This window comes from Dasypus novemcinctus, chromosome 17 (genome assembly GCF_030445035.2).
Source record: "Dasypus novemcinctus isolate mDasNov1 chromosome 17, mDasNov1.1.hap2, whole genome shotgun sequence".
Taxonomy (NCBI): domain Eukaryota; kingdom Metazoa; phylum Chordata; class Mammalia; order Cingulata; family Dasypodidae; genus Dasypus; species Dasypus novemcinctus.
Window position 1 is genome coordinate 35,376,440 of NC_080689.1, and position 24,895 is coordinate 35,401,334.

General features: G+C 54.1%; 1 protein-coding gene across 4 annotated transcripts in view; it reads left to right on the forward strand.

Moving 5' to 3' along the window:
• The window catches only part of TTC7A (tetratricopeptide repeat domain 7A), a 127,298-nt gene that overhangs the window by 94,770 nt on the left and 7,633 nt on the right, over positions 1-24,895 (forward strand). For 3 of the 4 annotated variants that reach the window (XM_058278502.2, XM_058278503.2, XM_058278505.2), the window contains exons 16-19: positions 5,776-5,892; positions 10,889-10,986; positions 12,650-12,784; positions 20,613-20,815. In XM_058278502.2, the coding sequence (XP_058134485.1) occupies positions 5,776-5,892; positions 10,889-10,986; positions 12,650-12,784; positions 20,613-20,815 (553 nt within the window). Of the gene's footprint in view, positions 1-5,775; positions 5,893-10,888; positions 10,987-12,649; positions 12,785-20,612; positions 20,816-22,033; positions 22,241-24,895 lie in introns of those variants that run through there. The other variant, XM_058278504.2, reaches the window with a different exon arrangement.

Here is a 24,895-nt window from a genome sequence, read left to right on the forward strand (position 1 = left end):
TTCAGATCCGCGTCCAGCTGTGGGGTTTTCTCGGTGGCTCCTCTGGGTCATCACAGTTCATCCTCGTGAGAGTCCTGTGGAGCAGGCGGGACAGGAAATTTCGCCCCCGTGTTGTAGCTCTGGCGGCAGCAGCTGGGACTTTGGCCAGGGGGTCTGATTGCGGTCCAGTGTCTGTCCACTCTGAGTGACTTGGCGGCACAGGGTTTGAGGATGGTGGTGTGGCCGTTCCTGCTCCAGCCTGCCTTTCGTCAGAAGGCCCAAACGTGGGCGGCTGCTAGACTTGCCCCTTGACCTGGCAGCATCCCGGTTTCAGAGACGCTCCTCAGTTGTGCTTTTGGCCTTGCCCGGGTGACATCCCTAGGAAGAGGACCCCTCGGGGAGGAGGGGCGGAACCCATCAGGCCCCGCACAGACCCCCTGTTCCTCCCCTGGCCGCGGAGGCACTGTGCCACGCAGAGGAGACCGTCACTTCAGTTTGAAGTGGCCTCGGCCAGCGCTGCACTGTTGGCCTCGCGAGTGAAGTGGTGGCTCTCCCGCCTCCTAGCCAGGACCCGCCCTGGGCAGTGGCGGCGCCAGAGACCCACCCTGATGGAGAGTGAGACCCAGAACGAGGCGGGGGGGTTTTAACTGTGCGTTTCACAGCGCCGGGTCCCCGTGCAGCCTCCGCGCCGTGCTAGGTGCTGGGGAGGGGGTGGTGCTGATGGGTAGGGAGGCGTGGCCCCGTCCTGCAGGGACCTGCCATCCCGGGGGGCGTGCACCCCCAGGACACCATGAATGGCAGCGTGCCCCTCTAGAGGCAGGCCTGGCCGCGCCTGTCTCTAGAATGTCTGGCTTTTAAAATGTTTGTCATAAATTTACCTTCATTATTAAAGTCTTAAGCTAATGTGGCAAAGGGGGAAAATATAGTGTGTGCTTAGTTGCAAAATGAACATCATCTTGCACAGAGGAGGGCAGGGGTGGTGATTCCTGGGGCTTCTAGAGCTGCTGGGTTGAAGAGCAGGCTTTTTTAAAAGTCTCAGAATCCTTTCTTCAGATGCTATGGTAGACATTCCGTTTATAAAACACAAAAGGGAGGCTCTGGGCTGGTTGAAGTGGGGGGTGGGGAACCCGGAGGCTCAACCGCTCTGTCCCCAGTTCCCACTGCCAGCAGCCTCCCAGAGCTCCGCTGAGGAACCGCGGAGCCCTGCGGAGGCCGTGGCCACAGCTTTGACCCCCTGGATCATGTGGGCCAGAAAGCCTTGCCCCCAGCCGTGGCGGCCGCCAGAGCAGTCAGCCTTCCCACACTGGCATTCTGAAACCCTGGGCCAGGAGCGCCCGCAGGAAGCCGACGCTGTGAGAGGGAGCCCCGCATGCCGGCGGGGTCAGAGGCTGGCCGTCTCGGGAAAGCAGGCGCCGCCGTTGCGCCTTCCAGCAGAGCGGAGTTGTTGGGTGATCTCTGCTGCAAGAGGGCAAGAGTGGAGAGGTCAATTGGAGGCGTGCCGGCAGGTGTACAGAGGTCCACGTCCCAGTGCGGCCTCAGCTCTGCTGGACGTGGTGTGTGCACAGCCCAGTGGGACACAGGGTCCAGGAAGGGTGACATCTGCTCAGGAGCTGGCTGGATGTCGGAGGGGGTAGGGTGGTTCCCAGCAGAGCAAAGCGAAGCACAGACGAGCCCAGGAGTCTGTCCTGCAGCTCCGGGAACTGCGAGTACCCATGTGATCAGCACCGGGCACCCAAGGTCGTGTGGAGGAGGGCAGGACTGAAGGTGGAGCCAGAACGGCCAGCACCTAGGAGGCCGTGCCAAGGCAGGAGGACTTTGTGTCGTGGGCAGTGCTGAACTGCAAGACCACAGAAATCGCCCCCACAGCTCATCTGCAGCCTCCGGGTCTGGGAGTAAAGGATTAGACCAGAGGGTGACTGTTGCACGCTCGTCCAGCCCGGAGAGGATGTGGTTGGGTTGAGAAATTCCGCCCTGGGTCACTCATGCTGATGGAATGTCAGCAGCCGCAAGGCCACAGCCTGTCTGTTGGCATGAGAGTCCCTGCGACGCCAGTTCGGCTTCCGGCCATTTCTGTTCCAAGCACATGGTGTGGCCTGCCCAGGACCCATCCTGGCTGTCAGGGTCTCGGAGCAGGGGTGGAAAGGGGTGCTCTGGCAGAGGAGTGAGCTGAAGAGGAGGCGTGTCTGCGGCCAGGGAGCTCAGCCCGGTTCCCCTGACCCTGGGGCCAGCCAGCCCAGGGGCCTCCCTCCTCTGGCTACCTGGGGAGGAGGAGCCATGGGGCAAGCTTGGGCCCGGATGTTCCCTGCAGAGGAGGGGCTCTCACGCCTCACTACCTCCCTCCTGCTCCCCTGGGCTGGTCCCCTTCACAGCCCCAAGTGTCTCTCTCCCCATTCCTCCCCCCCCCCCAAATCCCACCCCCTCCTTTTCATCAAACACCAACCCCAGAGAGACCCCGTCCCTGTTCTTCGCTTGCACTGAGTCTGGTCCAATAATCCTGCCCTTGATTGTCTGGGCGATTTGTCGTTGAGAGCACTCTCATTATTCCTTGAGGGCAGGACTGTATCTGCTGCTGCTCCATGCTCCCTAGCGGAGGCCCCTGATATTTTGGAGTGTGCACCCCTTTGAGAATCTGAGGACTGGAGGAGGGATGGCAGGACCAGTCCTCCCCAGCAGCTGCCCACCTGGGGGCTGCACCCCTTCCTCCTGGAGGGTGCATCCCTCGCCTGCCGTCTGCTCAGGCCACCATATCTGCGGGGACCTTAGAGGCCTCCCGGACGGATCATTAGTAAATGTCCCAAGGAGGGCATGGGGCATTCTAGGAGCCTGGGGAAGGCTGCTGGAGGGGCATGAGCATTAACAACAGGCATGGGGTGCGGATGGAAAAGGGAAAGGAGAGGCCCTGTAGGTAGGGGGAACTGTGGGAGCAAAGGCAGAATAGGCACATTGCATTTTTTAGGAAAACTGAGGAAGAAAGTACTTGCCCCAGAACCAGAATCCTCTATTGGGGATTGAATCATGCCCCCCACAAAGGCATGTCCAGGCCCCAGTCCCTGACCCTCTGAGTGAGAGCCCATGTGTACACAGGACCTCTGAAGATGTTAGGGCGTGCCCAGCCTTACCCAGTCCCGCTGAGGTCCTTACGAGCCAAGGAAATTGGACATGGGAGAGAAAGCTGCCTGGAGGAGAAGCCAGACGTCAGTGGAAGCCGGAGGAGAAAGGAGACTGCCATGTGACAGAAGCGCCAAGCCAAGGATCCCCTAGCTGATGCCTCAATTTTGGACTTCTGGCCACAAAACCCCGAGCCAAAACAGTCCCATTGCTTAAACCAACCCATGGAATGATGTTTGTTTTAGCAGTCGGGAAACTAAAACAACCCCCCCTTTCCCCCCCGCTGAAAAGAGGACTAGGGCAAACGCCGCTTTCTCCTTTCTCTATCAACAAGAAAACCATGTAAGAAAAACAACCTGTGACAAGAAAGGAGCAGAGCAAGGACATCCAAGTCCTTTTGGGGCTGCCGGGCCAGGCTTCCAGCCGACCAAAGCCAGAGGCCAGGTCTCAGCAGAGGAAAGGAAGGCCAAGACCCCAGCTGAGGGAGGAGATCTGACGGGGACACTCCGGGGGATCCTCAGGGGACCCTCCCCGCCCCACCAGCCCCCGCCTGTCTGGTGCAGTGTGGCCTCAGTGAAGACCTGCGTGCCAGCCTCAGGTGGGCCGACAGGTCTCCCAGGCACGGTCAGTTCCAGGCCCTGACAGTCACGTTTGCCCATGTGGGTGCCGCTAATAGAAAGGCCTCACTGCTCACCACTCAGTGAGAGCTGGGAATGGAAACGGGGCCTCAGCGGCTCAGCCAAATCCACAGGCCGCCCAGGCAGCTGGTATGCGTCAGTACTACTGGAAGCACCGGTGGTAAAATATTGCAACTACCATCCTGGTTGGTAAATGGCCACTGACTTGAACAAACCAAGTGCCCCCAGCTGCCTGGACGCCTCCTTCAGGACCCCCAGACCTTCCCAGCAACTGACCGGTTAATACTGGCTCCAAAGGGCCAAGGGCCTTCAGGTCCTCACCCCAGTTTTTCGGCGAGCGAGTGTTCTGATTGGTCTGTGTCAAATACTTTGGCTGTCGCGGCTGTGGCTTCTACTGTGGTCCTGCCTCCAGGGGGACGCAGCCCCTCCCTTTCTTCCCATCCACGCCGACAGCCACATCCACACACCTTTCTTTCCTCAGAGGACTCCAGGTTTTCAGATTGAAAGAAATCCCATAGTTGCTCTCTCCCTTTGCCCAGAAACCGTGTTCCTAAATGGTGATTGAATAGGATTTCATTTAGCTTTAGTCCTATTGAACATATAAGGGAGCTGGGAATTCAGTGGGAACTCCTGAGATAAAATAAAACATGACCCTCCTCGAAGATCAAGAATCAAAAAGTTGGGGAAGCAGACTTGGCCCAATGGATAGGGCATCTGCCTACCACATGGGAGGTCCGCAGTTCAAACCCCAGGCCTCTTTGACCCGTGTGGAGCTGGCCCATGCGCAGTGCTGATGCGCACAAGGAGTGCCCTGCAACGCAGGGGTGTCCCCTGCATAGGGGAGCCCCAGGCACAAGGATTATGCCCCGTAAGGAGAGCCACCCATCACGAAAGAGACTGCAGCCTGCCCAGGAATGGCACCACACACACTGAGAGCTGACACAGCAAGATGATGCAACAAAAAGAAACACAGATTCCCGGTGCCGCTGATAAGGATAGAAGTGGTCACAGAAAAACACACAGCGAATGGCCACAGAGAGCAGACAATGGGGGGGTTGAGGGGAGAAGGGGAGAGAAATAAATAAAAAATAAATCTTTAAGAAAAAGAATCAAGAAATCAAGTTTGCCATTCAATTTAGTAGATTTTAATTGAGCACCTATTACATGCCAGCAACATGGGAAGCAGAACTCTGGCATTTCTTGTTTAGCCTTACTCATTAATTCCAAGTTGCTTTCTAGGCCGATCTTTTTTTTTTTTTTTTAAGATTATTTATTTATTTCTCTCCCCTCCCCCTTCCCACCCCGATTTTCTGTTCTCTGTGTCTATTTGCTGCATCTTCTTTGTCCGCTTCTGTTGTTGTCAGTGGCCAGGAATCTGTGTTTCTTTTGGTTGCGTCATCTTGTTGTGTCAGCTCTCTGTGTGGGCAGTGCCAATCTTAGGCAGGCTGCACTTTCTTTTGCACTGGGCAGCTCTCCTTACGGGGCGCGCTCCTTGCACACATCAGCACTGCTCATGGGCCAGCTCCACATGGGTCATGGAGGCCCAGGGTTTGAACCGTGGACCTCCCATGTGGTAGACAAACGCCCTAACCACTGGGCCAAGTCCACTACCCTAGGCCTATCTTTTATACAAGGCTCTGACTTGGGTGCTGTGGGACATGGAAGTACAAAACATAGCCATGTGTTCAGAGAGGATGCTGGATAGCTGAGGATGTGGATAGAAACAGCAAACAAAGCAAAACTAATAATCACCCTTGCCAGTGCTTCAGAGGATGGGCGAGACAGTGTGTGAAGAAGGCGCGTGGCCCGAGCAGTGTGGGCACTGATTAATGCTTCATGCTTGGGCAGTGGAGATGGGGAGAAACCGAGGAGCAGAGAAAGCAAGTCATCCAGGGCCACCCCAGGGGCCACCACCCTGCCTGCCGTGGGCTGGGGAGGAGGGCAGGCAGGGACTGCTCGGGTGGGCCCGAAGCCCTCAGGATCTCACCCAGGGAGGAGAGCCAGGTGAAAGCAGACCCTGCAGGGGGCTGATTGCACTGTCTCCTCACAGCCTGATGTTCACCAAGGTGAAGCTGGAGCAGGTCCTGAAAGGCCCAGAGGAAGCCCTCGTGACCTGCAGACAGATGCTGCGGCTCTGGCAGACCCTGTACAGCTTCTCCCAGCTGGGGTGAGTGTTGTCATCGTCCCTTGGATTGCCATGGGGGGGGGGGGAGCAGGGGGGGCAGGTGGGGGTTGTCAAGGCAACGATCCCCTGCTGAGCAGCCATGATGTCTGGTTGGGGGGGGGGAGGGTGATAATGTTTGACTGCAAGAGTGTGGAACTTGTTCAAGGGGCTTTTTACGTAGGCTTTTCAAACCTCTTGACAGTCCTCTTCCAACTACCAAAGGACCCTGTTTAGGAAATTGAAAGTCCTGAGGAGAAAGAAGGAAGTGAAATGATCTTGAGCAGCAGGGCAAATGCTGGACTGGTTGCTTTACTGTGCACCTCAGCTGCTTACATTTTGTACTTCATCAGATTTTATTTTCACCCCAGTGCTGGGGCTTGAACTCGGAGATCGTATATCATCTGCACAGTCACTCACCTCATCAGTAGCTGTGCTGGGACATGGACTGCTCTCCTGAGTCCTTGCCCTTGGAGACTGCCCCTTCTTTCCTAGTTCATTTGGAAGCTGGAGGAGGAGGAGGAGGAGGAGACGGGGGTCCTGAAGGGCCACCCCGGCCCTCGCCACTCATCCTGTTTCCAAGGGTCTGATCTCCTGCCATAGGCTTTTTCCTGGGCCAGAGTAAGGGACTCTTGTCCTGCCTGAAACTGCAGAAAGTCTTTGTTCAAACACAGCGGGACTGCTAGACCCAGCCTGTGCAGCCCAAAGAGAAAGGACCTCCTGCGGGTTCCCAGTGCTTCTGCGCCCCCTCCCTTCTCTGGGATTGCTTGCTGAGTCATCTCCCTGAGGCCTTCCAGGGAACCTACTCTTGTGGTTATTTGCATTTTCACAGGGACTCTGGGGGCCCGGAAGGCTTGCAGAACCCTTAGAGGAGTCTCTCCTGGTGAAATGTATGGAGGAGGAGCCCGGGCCATCTGACCAGCAGGGTCAGCCCTCAGGCGGTAGCCTTTGCTGCAGTGGTGCAGGGTCAGCGACGGAGGCTCTCCAGAGGAGGCTCTGGGATGAGGGAGTTTTCAGAAGGGAGATGGGGTGCCGGGTGTTGTGCAGGTGAGGGCCAGGCTCTGGCGTGAGGCCTTGCGTTCAAAGTCCCCGCCCTCTGCTGCTCACTGGCTGGGGCAGCAGCAGTTTGGGCAGGTGCAGCACCTGGGCTGGACTTCCTCTTCTGTGGAGGAGTTGCCCCAGAGCTTGCTGCCTCAGGAAGTAGCCCAGAGACAAAAAAAAAAAAAAAAAAAAAAGCTGAGTGGCTGATGGGGCCCCGTCTGAGCTTCAGCTTTGTCTCCCTGGATTTAAGGCAGGGCCTGTGCCTGCTCTTAGAGATATGGAGTATGGGATTTGCTATGGGGTTTTTATGTATGCCCTTTATCATGTTGAGGAAGTCTCCTTCTAGTTCTAGCTTTTTGAGTGTTTTTATCAAGAAAAGGTGTTACATTTTTGTCAAATGCCTTTTCTGCATCAATTGAGATTATCACGTGGCTTTTTCCCTTCATTCCCTTAATGTGGTGTATTACATTAATTGATTTTCTTATGTTGAACTACCCCTGTGTTTCTGAGATAAATCCCACTTGACCATGGAGTATAATCCTTTTACTATATGGTTGGGTTCAGTTTACTAGTAGTTTGTTGAGGATTTTTGCATCAATATTCATAAGAGAAATTGTTCTATATTGTTCTCTTCTTGTGATATCTTTATCTGGCTTTGGTATTAGGGTGATGCTGGCCTATCCATGATTGAAAGTGATGTATTGAAATCTACTGTTAAAGTAGAAATAACAATTTCTCCTGTCAAATCTGTTAACATTTGCTTCATATATTTTGGGCCTCTACTGTTTGATGCCTATGTATTTATAATTGTTACATCCTCTTGACTAATTGACCCTTTTATCAATATGTAGTGTCCTTCTTTATCCCTTGTAATAGTTTTTGACATAATGTCTATTTTATCTGATATTAATATAGTCACCCCAGCTCTCTTTTGTTTGCTAGTTCATGGAATATTTTTTTCCATTCTTTCACTTCCAAACTACTTGTATATTTGAATTTAAGGGGCACCTTTTATAAACAACACATAGTTGGGTCATGCTTTCTTCATCCATTCCACTAATCTCTGCCTTTTGGCTGGAGAGTTTAATCCATTTACATTTTTTTAAATACAAAAGCTTTTTTTTTTTTTAATTTTTTACTCTTTTAAAATTAAAGTTAATAGATCATAAGGAACGTTACATTGAAAAACATAAAAAGCATAACAGGTTCCCATATCCCCACTCCCCACATTTTTAAATAACTTGTGATAATGCAGGACTTTTCTTCTATTTGGTTTTTGTAAAGCTTATACCTTTTGTGTCCCTCAGATCTTTCATTACTGCCTATTTCTGTATTTAATTGATCTTTTGTTGTGAACCATTTTGAACCCCTTCTCATTTCCTTCTATGTATATTTTTCAGAAAATTTTTTGTGGTTTGCATAGGGTTTAACATCTTAAATCTGTAGCAATCTCATTTGGTTTGACACTTAACTTCAATAGTATATACAAACTATGTCCTATACCCCCACCCCCAACTTTTCCATCCAATTACATCTTTGTGCTTTGTGCTTCAAAAACCATTGATTTATAATTACTTTTTAGGCATTTGTATTTTAGATCCTGTAAAAAGTAAAAAGTGGGGTTCCAAGCCAAAAATGTAAGTCCTGGCATTTATACTACCCATGTAGTTATCTTTACCAGTGATCTTTTATTTCTTTATGCAGCTATGATTCACTGCGTAGTGTTCTTTCCCTTCCATCTGAAGCACTCCCTCTAATGTTGCTTGTCAGACAGGTCTTATTGTGACAAACTCCCTCAGCTTTTGTCTGTCTGGGAATGTCTTAATCTCTCCCTCATTTTTGAAAGACAGTATCACTGAATATAGCATCTTTGCTGGAAATTACTTTCTCATAGCACCCCCTTTCTGAGTATTTGCAGATTGGTTCTGTGTTGGCTGGTACTCTCCTTCAGAGCTTCACCCTCCTATCAAGAAGAGCAGCCTGAGGTGAACGTATGAAGTCATCTCCAGCCTTTTCTGAGCATGCATCTTGCATGTGTCATGGCCTTAGGAATTCCCCCATTTGCAGGGATCTGAATGCCCCTTCTCCCAATGAAGTAGACTTTCCTTCTCGTCCAGGGCACTCTTGTATTTCTTAAAGCCAGTAATCCTTTGCTCCAGGCTACTGCTATTTTGTTGTTTCTTATATTGATTTAGCTGTCAATCAATATAAGCTGCTTCTGCAGGCAGGATGGCAAGTTCTGGGATGGTGAGCCAGAAATGATTGTCCTGCTTGAGTCTTTCAGGCTGCCACCAGCTAGATTGGCCCAGACATATATACATCCCAATATGCACATAGAGGTTAATTAGCTCCCTTCAGAACTGGAACCAGGGACCCACCCTGAGTGCACAGGGCGCCTCCACACTGAGCAGGGGGTGGAGGGGAGGTGCAGCAAGGGTACCACAAGGTTTCCCTACTGCTTTTAGGTTGTCTTTTTCTTGATTCAATGCTTGCTCAATTAATACAACACTTTAACTGATTGGCAGAGTCTGAGAAAGATGACTCAGGTTCTGTAGGGTTATGGAACCCTGGAACATCTCACTCTACTCTCGTGGTCAAACAGAAGTCGTCACCTCTGGTGTCCCATGATTTTAACTTAGTATCTCTGACTCTTTTGCACCACACATGGGTAAGTCCCACAAATGGAAAGGAGGGGCGGGGGGAGGAAGGGAACCAGCCCTGAACCGCTGTGTTATTGTGGATATATTTTCTTTACTGCCCATAAAAATGGCCCCACGTGCTCATGCCCAAGCTTGAGCCAGTGTGCACAAGCATATCCTTGGTCCTGGCATTTTTTGTGGGACCATCATCTGGGTGCCCCTCTGAAATGAAGCCTTTGGCCCCAGCAGGGTCTGCCTTCTCCTCTACTGCCCTTTCCAATTTGATGTTCCTCTATCAAATGTAACCCCACCAGCAGGTTCAATGCCATGGGCTTCCTTGGCAGTGGGAGGGATCTGCCTGGGGTCTGGCAGGATGGGCATATCAGACTAGGCTGACTTCTGGCTCCTCCTACCTCCCACGTTGAGAAAAGAGGGACCTCCCAAGTAGTGTGGGAGCTGCAAGAACCCAGGACATTGGGAGGGGGGTGAAATGGGATCACTGTGCTTGTTTGTCTGCCACTCCAGGGGCTCCCACTGGCTCCTGTGGGGCCACCCTGATTGCTAGAAGTGGGGGAACCTGAAGCAGAGAAGTGGCACGTGGGCCTTCCTTCACCGAGGAGGGCTGGGGCCTGCGAAGATCAGGCTTTCCTTGGAAATCAGTCCACAGATCCTGTTCTGTGGCTGGCACTCTGCTAGACAGTGTGGGGGCAACAATATGTAGAAAAGACCTTCCCCTGGCCTGGGGGTGCTTCTTGTCTCAGCCGCGTTAAGAGGAGGCAATAGACAGTGGGAGAGTTTCTGGCACTGTGCACATGTGGTGCCAGCAGCTTTCCCCACCTGGAGCAGACAAGGAGCATCAAGGACCCCAGGAGCTCGGGAGGCTCTTGACATGGATGAGAGGCACTCAGGCCGGGTGGCTGGGCCTTAAGGATTGGTGTGATTTTGGTGGAGAGGGGAAAACAAGAACATTCTTGATGGCAGCAGCATGAACAGCATGAAGGTTTGGGAACAAAATGTGGCAGCTTTGAAGAAGAGAAGAGACCGATGGCCTGACAGGCCCACAGAAGGCCTGTGTGTGTATGTGTGTGTATAAGTTCTGAGGAGTAAAAGAATGCCAGTTTAGCTTCTGAGGCAAGCCAGATTCTAGAATCCCAAGTCTGAACTCTGATCTGCCCTGCCATTCTCATTGTCATGGTCCTTCTCAAACCTGGCCTCTCAGCCCCAGAGCACACCTGAAGCCAGCCTCCCTCATTCTCCCTGCTGGGCCTTGGGTGATGCCAGCCCTCATCCTCACCAAGCCCTGCCTCTCCCTTGCCTTCCAGAGGCCTAGAAAAAGACAGCAGCTTTGGCGAGAGCCCCACACTGAAGAAGCAGAGTGGCATGCACCTGACTCTGCCCGATGCCCACGATGTGGACTCTGGTAAGGACGGGCCCTGTGGGGCCGCTCTCCAGGGGGCCCCTGCCTGCCCCCCTGGCCTATAACACAGACAGGGAGTGTGGCATCTTAGACTGAACCTTGCCCAGCCTGGTCATACCCACCCCTGCTCCTTGCTGGCTGCTGCCCAAGGGCCTTAGAGTGAAGAAGCTACCTTGGGCATCTTTCGGGCCTGCCCCTGGTTCTGGGGAGGGATGCTCCAGGTCCTGGGGCAAGCAGTGGGAGCTGGAGTAGACAGGGAGGTGGAAAGAGAGGAAATGATAGGAAGACATCTGTGGAGCACAGGTACTGTCCCCTCAAACTAAAGCTAGAGCCTAAAGCCTACCCAATGTTCTCAGTAGACTACTAGTTCGATGGAAAGGAACGGATTAAGCTTATATTTACAACTCTGAGCTCAAAGCTGGCATTTCCCTGGTAAAACTCATCCTGAAAACTAAGGCTTGTGAAACTCAAATGAGTTCAGAAACTGCAAGCTCACTTTTTCAACTGAGGACCTGGTTAAAGCAGAGCCCTTCTTTAAAATAAAAAAGAAGAATTAGTCATGGGGATGAAAGCGTAATGGAGTTAGTGGGGATTGCTCTTTTTTTTTTCACTTCCGTGGGCACCAAGCCAAGTTGTCAAGTGACAGTGTTGGTTTTACAAGGCAAACCGAGCGCTTCCTATCGGGCACACCTCTCAGGAACGCTGGCCTGGCTGTGGAGCTGCGGTGTCCAAGGAGGGAATGCTCAGGGAAGGAGGAACTGCCTTGCCTTAAAGAGGGAAGAACCAGGAACAAAGTTATGAGACCTGTGGTTTGCCCTAAGGTCTCCTGAGTTTATTGGAGCTATTATTGCCTGAGAGAGAAAGTGCTCAGTATCCCCTGCTTGTGAATTGTACATGTCAATAGCTTACGCATTCTGAACAGGGCTCACAGTGGCCCAGAATTGCCCTGGGGCGAGATTCTCCAGCGGTCACAGGGTTTGGCTCAGGCTGCTCCTAGGGATCTTTCACCCATCAATCTCAAATGGGAACTTTATAGGTGGGAAAAAAGTAATGCGCACTGTTGTGAAATAGGAAGTAAAAATATCAAAAGAAAGAAAAGGAAATCATCATTTCACTCCCCAGACCTTCATAAATGGCCTAGCAGATTTTATTCTCTGCCTATGCTTTTATCCCACAATGTGCCCGTGCTCTTTTGTTAATCTGCTTCCTTCTGCTCACTGTATAATGTGAGCATCTTTCTGCATTGGCATCTGTATTAATACATTGCTATTTTAATGGCTATGTTGTCGTGTACATACGCCCATTTATTTTTAATTGATCCCTGTTGTTGGCCATTCAGGTAATAGCTATTTTTCTCGGTATTGCAGGCTATGGTACAATGAGCATCTTTGCCTGTATTTATGATTGTTTTCCTTAACAATAGATCCCCAGTTGTGAAATCTCTGCCTAGTTATGAAGCCCCCAGAAAGCTCCCGTCATCAGCCTGTGTGAGAGTACCAGATGGGCCCTGCCTGGTGGTCTGTGAGCCCCTTTCTGGCTGCTAGGCCATGCTACCCTGCCCTGACTCGGGTGCCTTGTGTCTCCCCTGGGTTGGGCGACACTGCTCTGGACCTGCAGCGAGCAGCTCTCTGGTCTGCTGCTCAGCTTCTGCCCTCTTTATCTGCAGGCTCCCAGCGGGCGTCGTCCATCGCAGCCTCCAGGCTGGAGGAGGCCATGTCAGAGTTGACCCTGCCCAGCTCGGTCCTGAAGCAGGGCCCCATGCAGCTGTGGACCACGCTAGAACAGATCTGGCTCCAGGCTGGTGAGTGCCCCAGCCCCAGCTGGGGAGCCGCGTCCCGCACACCCACCCACCCGCCTGCAGGCCACCCAGGCTCTCTGAGCCACGTCCTCTCCCGGAGAAGGGAGTGTGGGGATGTGGCTCCTGTCAAGGCTTCCACGGGCTCCAGAACGTTCACGGGAAGGGCTGGGGATCGGGAACCTGGAGCTCTCAGTGCAATTCTGTCTTTGTTTGCCTTGGGCAAGTGACTTCATCCATCTGGCTCTCTGCCTTCTGTCCCCCCAATGAGGACTGCACCTGCCTGCCTACCTCGTAGAGGTATTGAGGTCATAGTAGACCACACAGATGGGAAGTCCATTCAGTCTCAAAATCAGGCCCCCTCTCTCCTTCTTGCCTACCTTCTGAGTAGAACTAGTAAGGACTTCAAACCCCAGAGAGCTCCTTGAGAAGCTAGAGAAGAGGTGAGAGGTGAGGGCCTATTTTCATTTGGTAAAAGCAATATTTGGGAGCAATATACTGGAAATGAATTGGCTTTTATAATGGAAATTTATTAGGTTAAAAGCTTACAGTTCTGAGCCTGTGAAAATGTCCAAATCAAGGCATCATCAGAGATGCTGTCTCACCAAAGGTCGGCTGCGGGTGATCCTGGACTCCTGCCACATGGCAAGACACATGGCAGCTGTCTGGTCTGGGCCCCTACTCCTGGCGTCTACTCCTGGCTTATTTTCTCCCTGAGCCTAGCTGTGGGTGATCAGGCAAATGACTCATCTCTCCCCTCTCCTGTGGGCCATCTCTCTTCCAGCCTTTTGGGGGCTTCTTTCTGTGTCTCAGTGCCCCACTTATTCCAGCCTCTGGCCTCCGGGACCTCTCCCTCAGCCTTCCTCTGTCTCTGCCACTTTTTTTCTGTGTGTCTCTGCTTTCAGTCCTCTGTTTATAAAGGACTCCAGCAAGAGGACCAAGACCCACCCTGGGTCACACGTCACCGAAGTAATCCAATCAAAAGTTCCCACGCATAATAAGCTTGCATGCACAGGAATGGATTCAAGTAAGAACATGATTTTCTCATGTTCATTGAAGATTCAAACCAGTACAGGGCCCCAAAGAAAGTGGAGTCTGGTGGCAGAGTTCATCGAAGTTCATTACAATTCAGGTGACAGACCTTCTTGATAATTGGTGCTGTTGCCACTTTGGAGATGGAAGGGTAGTTAGTATCAGGAAGGCAGGCTTAAGAAAGCCCTGGCTTCAGAGTGCCACAGACCTGGGTTCCAATAGCAGCTCACTTCTAGCTAGCCTGCTTTCTTGGAGCCTTGGTTTCCACGCAGGCCTGAAGGGGTCAGAGGAGCTAACCTGTGTAAAGCAGTTAACACCGCGTATGGCACCTAGCAGGTGCCCAGTGAATGGCATTTGGCTTCTGCTGTCGTGTCCACGGTCGTCACTGTGGGCTCAAGGCCGTTTGCCACCAAAGCCGTGAATGCCTCAATGCTCGGCTAAGGGATGCGCAGTGAGTGACTCGCTGGAGAGCAGTGTTTGAAAATGCTGTGTGCCAGTGGTGTGAGCGGTAGATTCAAGTGAAAAGAGAGAGAATCAAGGCAGGAGGTAAGTGCTTACTGAACTAAAATGGCAGCAGCAGCAGAGGAACAAAGAGGAAGATGGTAGAATAAGTGGAATCCTGAAAGTGCCACTGGGCCCACATGACCCTTCCTCTAGAACTGCCCAAGCGCAGCTCTTGGCTCAGGACCACCTCCTCGCGTGGTTTCTTCTGAGTTCTGTGGTCTCCCTGTGGCTTCTCTCTCTTTCACTTTGTCATTAAAGCCCAGCCTGGCTCTGTAGGGCCACACCTTAACGAAGCAGCACCTTCAAGAGCCCCTACTTACAATGTGTCCACACCCACCAGAACACAGGCCAAGACCAAGAACTAAACTGGGGTGCACAACTCAGTCCACCACACTGGGATGTGTGGATTTGGTGAGTCAGTTGGAATGTGCCTGCTAGCTAAGAACCTAAGGTGTTCCGTTGCCTGTGTTTCACAGAGACACGTTTTTATGGCTACTCCTTTCTACCCACCATTGTAGGTTCTGAATCTGGGAAAAAAAACGACCAGGATCCACGGAAAGGCTAGACATGGAAACATTTTAATAATGCAAATATTGCCCCAGCTAACATACCAGAGTCCCTCAGGAAGCAGGTGATATGTGGGGCTGGGCTTGACAGCTTGTTGCATCTTAAGTAGGTAGAGGAATGCTGAAAAGTCGAGAGGAATAGTAAACAAGCCTTCCTCTTAGGCAAAGGTTCCCCTGCGATCTCCTAAGACACAGAGCCATAAAGGCTTTGGGTGGGGCAGACCACCTGCGCCCAGGGTAGAAAGCTGCACTCCCAACTCCAGGAATGGGATTATTTCACTAACACGGCACCCACATTCCACAGCAATCCAGTCAAACTGTGGCTCCCAAGGCCTATTGTTTTCATGGTTTTACTTGTTTACTGCCATCTGCAAATGAAAATGGTTTTGCATTTCACAAGCCTGCCTGCATTTCTCAGATATGCTATTTTATGTTAGGGATACCAGTGTGTTCTCAGGACTCCAGTCAGGTGCATGGCTTTCCAGAAGCCTGTCATTATTAGTCTTGGGAATATCAACATAAACACACACCCTTCAGTAATTGGCACAGTGACCTTCTCTGGATATTATCCTGAATATCGACCCCAGAGATGAAGAACAAAATCTAGATGGTTTGACCCTGGTGCCAAGTAAGTGCTGGCTGTAGTATTCAGGTATGGGTTTGAGAGCATGTGACAGTGACTATACACGGCACATACTTACTCCCCCCTTGTGTAACAGTTTGGAGATGACGGCCTCGGCAGCTGTGACGGCTTTGTCCTGGGTCCTGGTGCCCAGGCCCCTTCCACTTCCGTTGCCCCTATCCCCGGGATGTTAAGTTCATCCATTGGCCCAGGATGGCTCCCCACCACATTCACATTCCAAGGTAAACTAGAACAGAGGAAGAAGGATACAGCCCTTGCCTGTAAGGGCATATCCTGGAATTTACACACATCACTTACCTTCAGGATCCAGTGGCCAGAACTTGGTCATATGACCACGTCTAACTCCAAAGGACTCTGAGAAATGCCATGATTCTGGGTGTCCATATGCTCCATTAAAAATCAGGGAGTCTGTCACTGTAGTGGAAGGAAGGATAGATTTTGGGGGGCAGCTGCCACAGCCTGGAAGGGGGAGTGAGAAGGTGCTGAGCATGGGAGGCTTCTGGACCGCCTGATCCGCGAGCTTTCTCCCCTCCCTCGGCCGCCACCGTCACAGCAAGCATCTCCCGAACACGGGTGATTGAAGGGTTGCCAGGAGCAGAACACCAAGGCAGTGCCTTCTCCCTAGCCCACCCGACCCAGCCAAGAATATTATCAGCAGCCCTCCCCACCACACACCCCTGCAGCAAATTTGCAGGAAGGGAAAAAGATCCCTTTATCATTTCGGAATGAGCTAACCCCTGGCTTGGTTCAAGGTAAATTGCTTCTCAGTCTGTTTGGGCAGTAAGTCCCATCACTAATCCACTCGGGTTGGGAAATGTCACATTCTTCCTCTCCCAACCCTTCCCCCATCCCCACCCCTACTCCCTTCAAGACTCCTTCCAGTCCAGTCCCATAGAAGCTTCACAGAAACTCTCCGCTCTGGAGAGACCAGTTTCTGGAGTGCTGGCTCTGTGGGTCTGTGTGAGAATGGGAGCAGAATGGCACCCACAAATGCTCCAGGGTGCTGAGTGTCTGGGGGCGCTTTCCAGAGAGTGTGCTGGAGAGAGGAAAATGAGTGAAGGAGAGCTTCCCTGGCCTGGATGTCCAGGGGTCCCGGGCGGCTACGGGCTTTCTCTGCTCTGAGTCTGAGCTCCCCAGCGCCAAGTGCGCAGTCTGGTCCTGTAGGTGGCGGGGAGCCCGGGCGGGCTGGGCAGCTGGGGCAGGGCTAAGCTCATGATCATCAGGAAGGTATCGTCAGGGGAGAAGCCTTTCCTACCCTTGGCCCTGCAGGCTCCTTTGCACGCCCCTCCCTTCTTTTCTTTGCTCCCTGCTCCTGCCCTCCGCGCTCCCTCCTGCCTTCAGTCCTTCCCTGTGTTCCCCTTTCCTCCCTCTGGCTTTTCCTCCCCGCACTGCCCCCATCGCCCTCCTCCAGCTTCCTGAATCTGTGACAGGAGAAGTCAGGCTCCCCCAGCCTCTGACTTCTTGTGGCTGCAGGCAAATTTCGTCCCTGCTCTGTGTCAGTCAGCTAGTCTGTACCGGGGAGGGTCCCTCCACCAATCCGAGACATCCCTTCAGGACCTTGGATTCTGCTTCCCTCCTGGACTCCTCTCCTGCCTTTGGTGCTCCCCGGGGGATGAGGCTTCTTCCCCTGAGGGGCAGCCTGCTGGCCCCGCTGAGGCCAGGCTAGCCTGCTGCTCTCCAGCCGCAGCCCCCTCCTGCCCCCATCCTCCCTGGATGGCCCCCTCTCCTTTCTGAGGTTCAGGGGAGCAGAGAGGGTCTCTCTGGGATGCAGACCTCACCTGGAGAGGCCCTACAAGGCCTTAGGGGCGGCCCTAAGCCCTCCCTCACCCTGCTAAGGTCAGGGCCAGCCCGAGGGCAGAGCCCTCCCTGCAGAGGGATGTGGACAGAGCCCCAGCCTCAGGCCAGGGTGCTGACTGAGATAGGAGGGAGCCAGCACTGCTGGGAAGCCTGGAGCCAGCTCTGCGCATAGGGTTAGACCAGGCCGCCTCCGAAAAATCATAAAAGGGACGCTTGCGGAGCTCCAGGGAGCAGATGTTTTCCATTTGTGGTCTGCCGAGAGGAAGGCAGACAAGGCTCGGGGTGGGGGTGGGGGTAAAGCGAGATGGTGGGAAGAGGCAGAACCCCCCCCCCCGAGATGGACGTCAAGAAAAGAGGGGGAAGGGGCTACCAGGCATGGGGAGCAGGGCCTTGGGACACTGAGGGTGCAGCAGAGTCCCCATTTGCTGGGGTGATGTCGTCCACGATGAAATTCAAGGGCAATTCAGCAACAGTGAGCCTCATCCAGCCCTGGCCAGGGGAGGTCCAGGGCTGGGGGGCGGGGGGAGCGGATCAGGGCTGTGGGTGGGCGTGGTGCCACGCAGTTCCGGCCCTGCGTGGCTGGCTGACTGAGGAGCACCATGTTTGGTAAAGCAGCAAGCAGGGCCCAAGGGCAACTGCTCGGGAGGCCTGGAGAGGAGGAAGGGGTGCTCCCTCCAGCCCCAGTCTTGGGGGCCTATCTGCAGGGCTGAGGCCCTGCCCACTCATGCCCCTGGGAGCCGGGGGCCATCAGGAGACCTCCGTTCTGTGGTTCGCTAGTGTGTCGTCTGGTGTCCTGCCTGGAGGGTGACAAAGGCCATCAGAGCCCAGCTGCCAGGCCTGTTTGCAAGGCCTGTTCCCTGGTGTTTGGCCAGTTCAGCCAGGCCCAGGGCCTCAGGAAACCCTTGGGTCCCCAGGCAGGAGCGAGCCCAGGGTCCTTGTAATTGAAATCTGTTGATGTGCAGGCACTCCCCAAGGAAGGGCCAAGACAGCCGCCGGAGACAGGGTGGCAAGTTGTAAACAGCCTAATGAGCTGCGCCGGCGTCCCTCGCCAGGGGAGTGGAGGGCCTGCTCCCTGGCCCCTTGGCTGGACTGTGCTCCTGGTGATGGAGGAAGCCTCAGAGGGGCTGCTGTGGGACAGGCTTTCCCACCCCCACCCCAGCCACACTTCCTCCTGTGTCTCCTCACTTCTTATGGGCCTGGGGGCTTCTACTGCTTCTGTTCTAGTGGACCTCGTCCTCCACGTCAGCTCGGCCTTCCTCCTCTCTGCCAGTCCAAATGTTGCCACGGCCCTCAGGCCTCAGCCCAAATGCTGCCTCCCCCAGGAAGACTTCCCTGACCTTGCCTGCCCAGGCTGACCCTACCTGAGTGCCCACAACACTCTTTCAAGCCATTTGAGGGCCCAGCAACACCCCCACATACACACTCTATTTTTCTTGGGAGGGCTAGGTACACAGTCAGTGCCCAGTAGTTGCACACTGGATGCTCAGTTATAAAGGCCGCCAGCTTGGACCCCAGGCAGCGGCTTGAGAAGGGAACGTGGTAGCAGAGCAGGAGAAAATTGCTGAGGCTGAGATAGCCTAACCCATGACCCTCCCACTGCCCCCAGCAGGGCACTCAGACCCGGATTCAGAGCCTGCATTTCCTGGCCTCCACTTCCTGGCCTTTCTGCCTTGGTAATCTCTGCTTCAGACTGTCTCTGGGGACAAGAGCCTGTGTTTTTCCCTCTCACCTTACCATGGGAGCCTGGTTAACTAATTCTGATTCCTCTGAAGTCCCACCTCCACCAGAGAAAAAGAGTGCCCTTCAAAGAGCTCTTGGTAGTGTTTTAGGTTGTTGCAGGCTATTTTTATTGCACGACAAACCTCAGGCAAATGCTGGTGCTAAGCACCCTGAGAGCTGCAGTCAGCATTTGTCAGTCCTTCCTGCTTATCGGAATGTGAAGGCAGGAGGCCTGGGCCCGGGTTCTGGGTTTCCTGCCTCTTTCTGGGAGCTTCCGTTGGGGAAGTCTGCTTTCCACCCCAGCCCGGACATAATCTGAACTAGTGTAACCTCTTCCCTGGGCCTTTGCTAGGAAAAGCTCTTAGAGCAGCCAGGCTCTGCTTACCCTTCTGTGCTCCCTCTCCCCTGGGCCTTTGCTAGGAAAAGCTCTTGGAGCAGCCAGGCTCTGCTTACCCTTCTGTGCTCCCCGTCTGTGAACTCAGGAGAGGGAGCGAAGCCTGGGGGCTGCTTTGAAAGGAAGGTTGGATGGGCCATGAGGCCGAGCTGCAACCCCGCAGCCCCATTTCTAAAGGCACCTGCTCTGGGTGTATACCTGTGCAGCATCGGTTCAAAATGCACTTTTATGGGGAGTGGCTGTGGTTGGAAAAACTGCCCATTTTTTGACAGATCTTGGGGGTGGGGAGGCCAAACTGTCTCTGGGCCAGATCCTTTACTCCTGCTGGCAAGAGTATGGGAGTTCACTGTTGCTCGGTGGTCCAGAAGGACCTGGGCTCCCGCGGGCGGCCGAGGAGCGTGGTGGGATGGCCGTTCCAGCTTTTCCCGTTCTCGGGTGAGCGCCTCACCTCTCTCCACCACAACAGCACCTGCCTCCCCCCAAGAGTTGTTGTGAGGATTAACTGAGAGGAAACACTTGCCAGGGCCTGTGGTTTGGCACACAGTGGGATCACAGTGAAAGCGGGGGGTTGCTCCTGTAGCTCGGCCCCAGGGTGGCCTCCCTCCCGGAGCCTCTTCTCTCCCTCATCCTCCCAAGCCCGTCTCCAGGCAGGGTCAGCGACTTCTCCTTCTGGCCCCGTCCCGACCATGCTGGGGTAGAGTTAGCTCTTCAGGGTCAGCCCTCACCCACCTCAGAGACAGAGGCTTCGGGGAGAGCCACACTATCTGCTTTCACTCCCTCACCCCAGCGTCACGTGGTGAGACGCTGAAGAAGACAGGCTCCCCGAGAGCAGGCTCTCTGGGGGAGACCCCGGGGCCTGGGCAAGCTACCTAACCTCTCCAGACCAGGCGCCCTCCCCTGTAAGGCAGGGAAGCACCCCTTCTGCAGGGGTTCAGGGGGCCTGAGTGAGCCACCCCGCATGCACACTTAGCGCAGGGCCCGCCACAGAGGAAGCATCAGAAACGACCACCTGATGTCACTGCCAGACCCCGGAGGAAGCACTTTCTGTGCGGTGACTCAGTGGGACACTCTGTCACCTCGGTGTTTCCTGAGCCCTGGGGGCTGGTTGGGTGAGGGAGGGGCGGCTGCCTCTGACTTTTCCTGCCACTCACGCCTCCCACCGCCCTTCTGGTTTCGCAGCTGAGCTGTTCATGGAGCAGCGGCGCCTCAAGGAAGCGGGCTTCTGCATCCAGGAGGCGGCCGGCCTCTTCCCCACCTCGCACTCAGTGCTCTACATGCGGGGCCGGCTGGCCGAGAGCAAGGGCTGTTTGGAGGAGGCTGAGCAGCTGTACAAGGAGGCGCTCACGGTGAACCCGGACGGCGTGCGCATCATGCACAGCCTGGTGAGTCGGCCCGCCAGGTGCAGGGCCTTGCCAGCCCCCGGCATGTGGGGGAGGCGGCTTCCTCCTGTCCGGTTGGGAGAGAGAACTCCCTCGGTTGTAGAGGCAGATTGCTCCACTCCAGCAGCGCCTGGGTGGATGAAAAAATCTAGGAGAGGGGACTCTTGGTGACCTCTATTTTGCTGTCAGTCTGTGTAAGGCCATCTGGCCCCAAAAGGCTTTAATTCATTAGATCCTTGCCCTGGAGGCTAATCCAGATTCTAGGCAAGTACCGAAATGCTCTTCTCCCTGGGGTCCCTGGGCTGTTCCCTCCAGCCAGGGACTGGGGTCCTATTTCAGAGGAGTGGTATTTGGGACGAACTTTCATGTCGGCCGGGCTCGGGAATGAGCCCTCGGGTGGTAGGAAGGGCCCAGCAGCCTCCGTCCTAGGGCATGGTGCCCGCTGACCCAGCGTGCAGGGTCCTTCCGGGGCAAAGGTTCAGAGCCGGGGAAGCAGGGTGCTGGTGCTCTGGGGCTCCTGGCTGGGCCATCTCCTCCCAGGGGGTCATGGGCAAGCCAGCTACCTTCCCGGATCCTCAGGTGTACTTATCTGTCCAGTGGGGGTTCTCTGGTCCAGGAGACATTTATCAAGAACTTCCCTGATGGCTGATCGTCCACCCCAGAGATAACCGTTATTCCCCTGCCTTCCTTTACTGCTTTCAGAGAGTGACTGTCAGGATAAATGTAATGGTCTAAAAAGTGTACAAGGTTGCACATACACAAGAGATTTTTGAAGTATAATTAGGAGCCCACACTTAGCAGCCCAGTCTCATTAGGCATCTGGTTCCGCATTGGGTGTCCCTTTTGAGAGCCGGTTGAGAATAGCCGTTAGGGTTCCAACATCTCCCACTTGGAGAAGACAAAAAGATCAGGAGAATAATTACAGACGGGTGAGGGGGTATCATTGCCAAGAGGAATCTGATTTGTTCATGAGTAGAAGCTACAGGAAATTAGATTTCAGCTCAGTGTCAGGGAAAAAACATTCTAATTCTTAGAATAGGCCCAGCACAACTCAATTATCATTCAGTGAGGATGTTGCAAGGAGAACGTAAACATCGGTGGGGGTTGGGGCTGGGCCAGGTCATGGTTAAAAGTTCCTCTCCAACCCCAGAGTCCTTGTGAAGGGAATAGACCAGAGATTTCCAGCTCAGCGCTTTTCCCCCACCGCCTGATTTCTTTCAGGATGTCTGGCTTAGGCTCATGCGAGTGTGCAGTGCTGGTTGAAGACAGCCAAGCAGCAACATCCAGCCCCGGCCCCGCCGCCTTTCCCCGGGGCTCCATGCTGCCTTCCAGACTGCCCAGCCAATGTTTGGTTTTTTGCAAAGCATATCCTCCTTCCTCCCGCAGTTCAGACATGAGCTTGTCTGATAAATGCCTCGCCAGAGGTCACATCCAGAAACTTGATTAGGGCAGTGGGAGGGAGGATGTAGACTGTCATTAGACCTGCCACCAGGCAGAGGCGTCGGCCTTCCGCTGGGTCCACCGATTTGAGCCCTCAGTCTCAGTCCCTAAAACCCGACGAAATCCAATAAAAAGGACAGTCTTGAAGTAGCGGTGTACCATTTTTCAGTTATGCTTATTAATGTTTGTAGCTGTTTTCCTGAAATTGAAGCCGTTTCCCAGAGTGGGTTTCCATGGTAACTGGATAGCTGTCCAGAGTGGCTCCCTGCAGATGTTCTGAAATGGTCCCTTTCCTCTTCCTGGGGTGCCTTGCTGATTTGATGAAATTGGAGCAAGTGGGAGCCAGGCCTGCCCACTTTTAAAGTTACAGGCAACCACAGGGGCCGTCGACGCCAGTGTGGGCGGCCCATCCTCTTTCCACAAGCTCCGCTCCTGCCTGCATCCCACACACATGAATAAAGAATAGCACATTTCAGCCCTGGGGAAGATTCACAAAGCACTCTTTTCCCAAAGACCCACAAACACTTTGTCATGTATCCATCTCAGGGGTTCCCTGAGCTAAGTATCTTCTGTGTACTGGCCACAGACTCAGGACATCTGGGATCTAATCCAGGTTCTGGCCCTGATTCACTCGGGTGATTTAGGAAAAGACTTAACTTCCCTGCTTTTGAGGTCCTTTTTTGGTAAAATGAATGTCAGTCTTCATTGTTCCCAGACCACACTGTGGTCCCGATCAGTGAAGGGTGCATGTGAACATGCTTGCAAGAGTCAGCGCTGCAGAACCAGGGAAGGCAGAGCATGGCCTGTGTCCCACCACCCTGCGGTCCTCGCCCAGGCCAGCCGTCACTGACCACACAGCAGGTATCTCCACTGAGCCCAGGTGTGACAGCGGGATGTTCTTCAACATGGTACAGCCTGGTGGGAGCCACTCTCAGTCAGTCTCTGTCAGCTTGATGTTTATAGAAGGCGTTTATTGTAAAAATAGTCAAGGGCTGATCATGAGAGAGACACATTAGTTGTCTCAGCCTTTGTGGCCTCTGGAGGTTGGTGCATTTTTGGAGAATTAATCAGAGAAAGGAACATTGAGGAGAACTGGTATCCCTCCTATAGAACCATTGTCCCAGGCAGGACATACTGGCCTTGCATGTGACCTTATAGGACATCAGCCTCTGATAGGTACAAATAGAGGAGAGCCACCCCACCCCCTAGAGTGTGCCCCCCACACCCAAGCCTGGACTGGAGGAGCTTGGGTCCCTCGTGCCCTTGGAGGTAGAGGGTGATCGCCACCCCTGACATCTGGAAGGAGGAGGGTGAGATATTCTTAGCGTGCTGTGAAAGTGCAGGGTGCAGCCCCACAGTCCTCAGGGTGGGACTGGCACCAGGAAGCCAGCCCTGGGACCTCGGGAGTCGAAGGCTGTTGCTTTTAGGAGCCAGGGTTCAAATATCAAATCCTGGCTCTGCCAGGGTGAGCCTTCACCGTGCCCATCGCAGTTTTCCAGGGGAAGTAGTGCCATCGGGCTCTGGTCCTGCAGGCTGCTGCCCCTGCCAGGCTCAAGCCCAGCCAGGGGTCTTCAGGAGACCACCAAGAGCGGAAGGAAAAAGGCGTGCTCTCTGCAGATGGGAATCCCAGAGGAGGTCCTGGCATCTATGCCAGCTCTGCTCCAGCCCTCCCCCCAGGTGGCCAGAAAGCCCACTCAGCCAGGGTATTCAGAAATTGCTTTCTGGCTGAAGAATCTAGTTAAGAAGGGGAAGCCTGACCGCCTTCTGCCCACCCCTGAGGAAAAGTGAGGAAGAAGTAGGGTCCCTCCCAAGGCCAGCTGCCCATCTTCCTCTGAGCTTGTCGCTGCCCCGCCACCTCCCAGGATCCCCTCAGTGCTACCCCTGCAGGAGACCTTCCACGGCTTGTGCCACAGGAGAAAGGCCCCCCGTGTCCCTCCAAGGCACTGATGAGGGAAGAAGGAATGCCCAGGAGAGATGGTGGTGCGGCCAGGCCACCAAGCACCCTCCCAGGGGACGTGGGGGTCTTGGCGCAGCCCAAGTGGGCAGGTGAGGCTGCGTCCCTGTGTTGGCGGATGGCACTCTGCCCCTCCTCTCCCAGGAGCACACAGAGCGTAGGGGCTTCCTGGCCCCTCTTCAGTCTGGACTCCCCTGCCCCTTACCGGTGACCGCGGCTGTGCTTTCTTCTCAGTGACCAAGTTCCGTAGCTCCATCACCAAGAGGAAAGCCACTACCCCATCCCCCCCCCCGGGCTCTTTCCTGGTCAAGGACCCTTGCAGCAGTGGGGAGGCTGCTCTGCCTGTGTTTTGGCTCTTGTGATGTAATTCCTTGGATATATTTCCGAAGCAATCCTAGTCATGTGGCCTGACCCCTTCTCTCTCCAAATGCCCCTGCAAAGATGGGGCAACAGCACGGCTCTCCTCTCTTGCCCTCTGGTGAGAGCGTGGCAATGAATTACTCTCCCTTGCTCACCGCAGGGAGCAGGGCATCCCATTCTTTAATGGGTTTAGGGCTCGAGCACGACCTTGGCATGCAGCCATCTCCACAGCCTCCACCCTTCCCAGGCTGGGCCATGCTGCGGCACACCTTAAGTCCCCTGGAGCTGCCACCACCGTCCCCGCTGCCCCACTGGGGACGGGCAGAGTC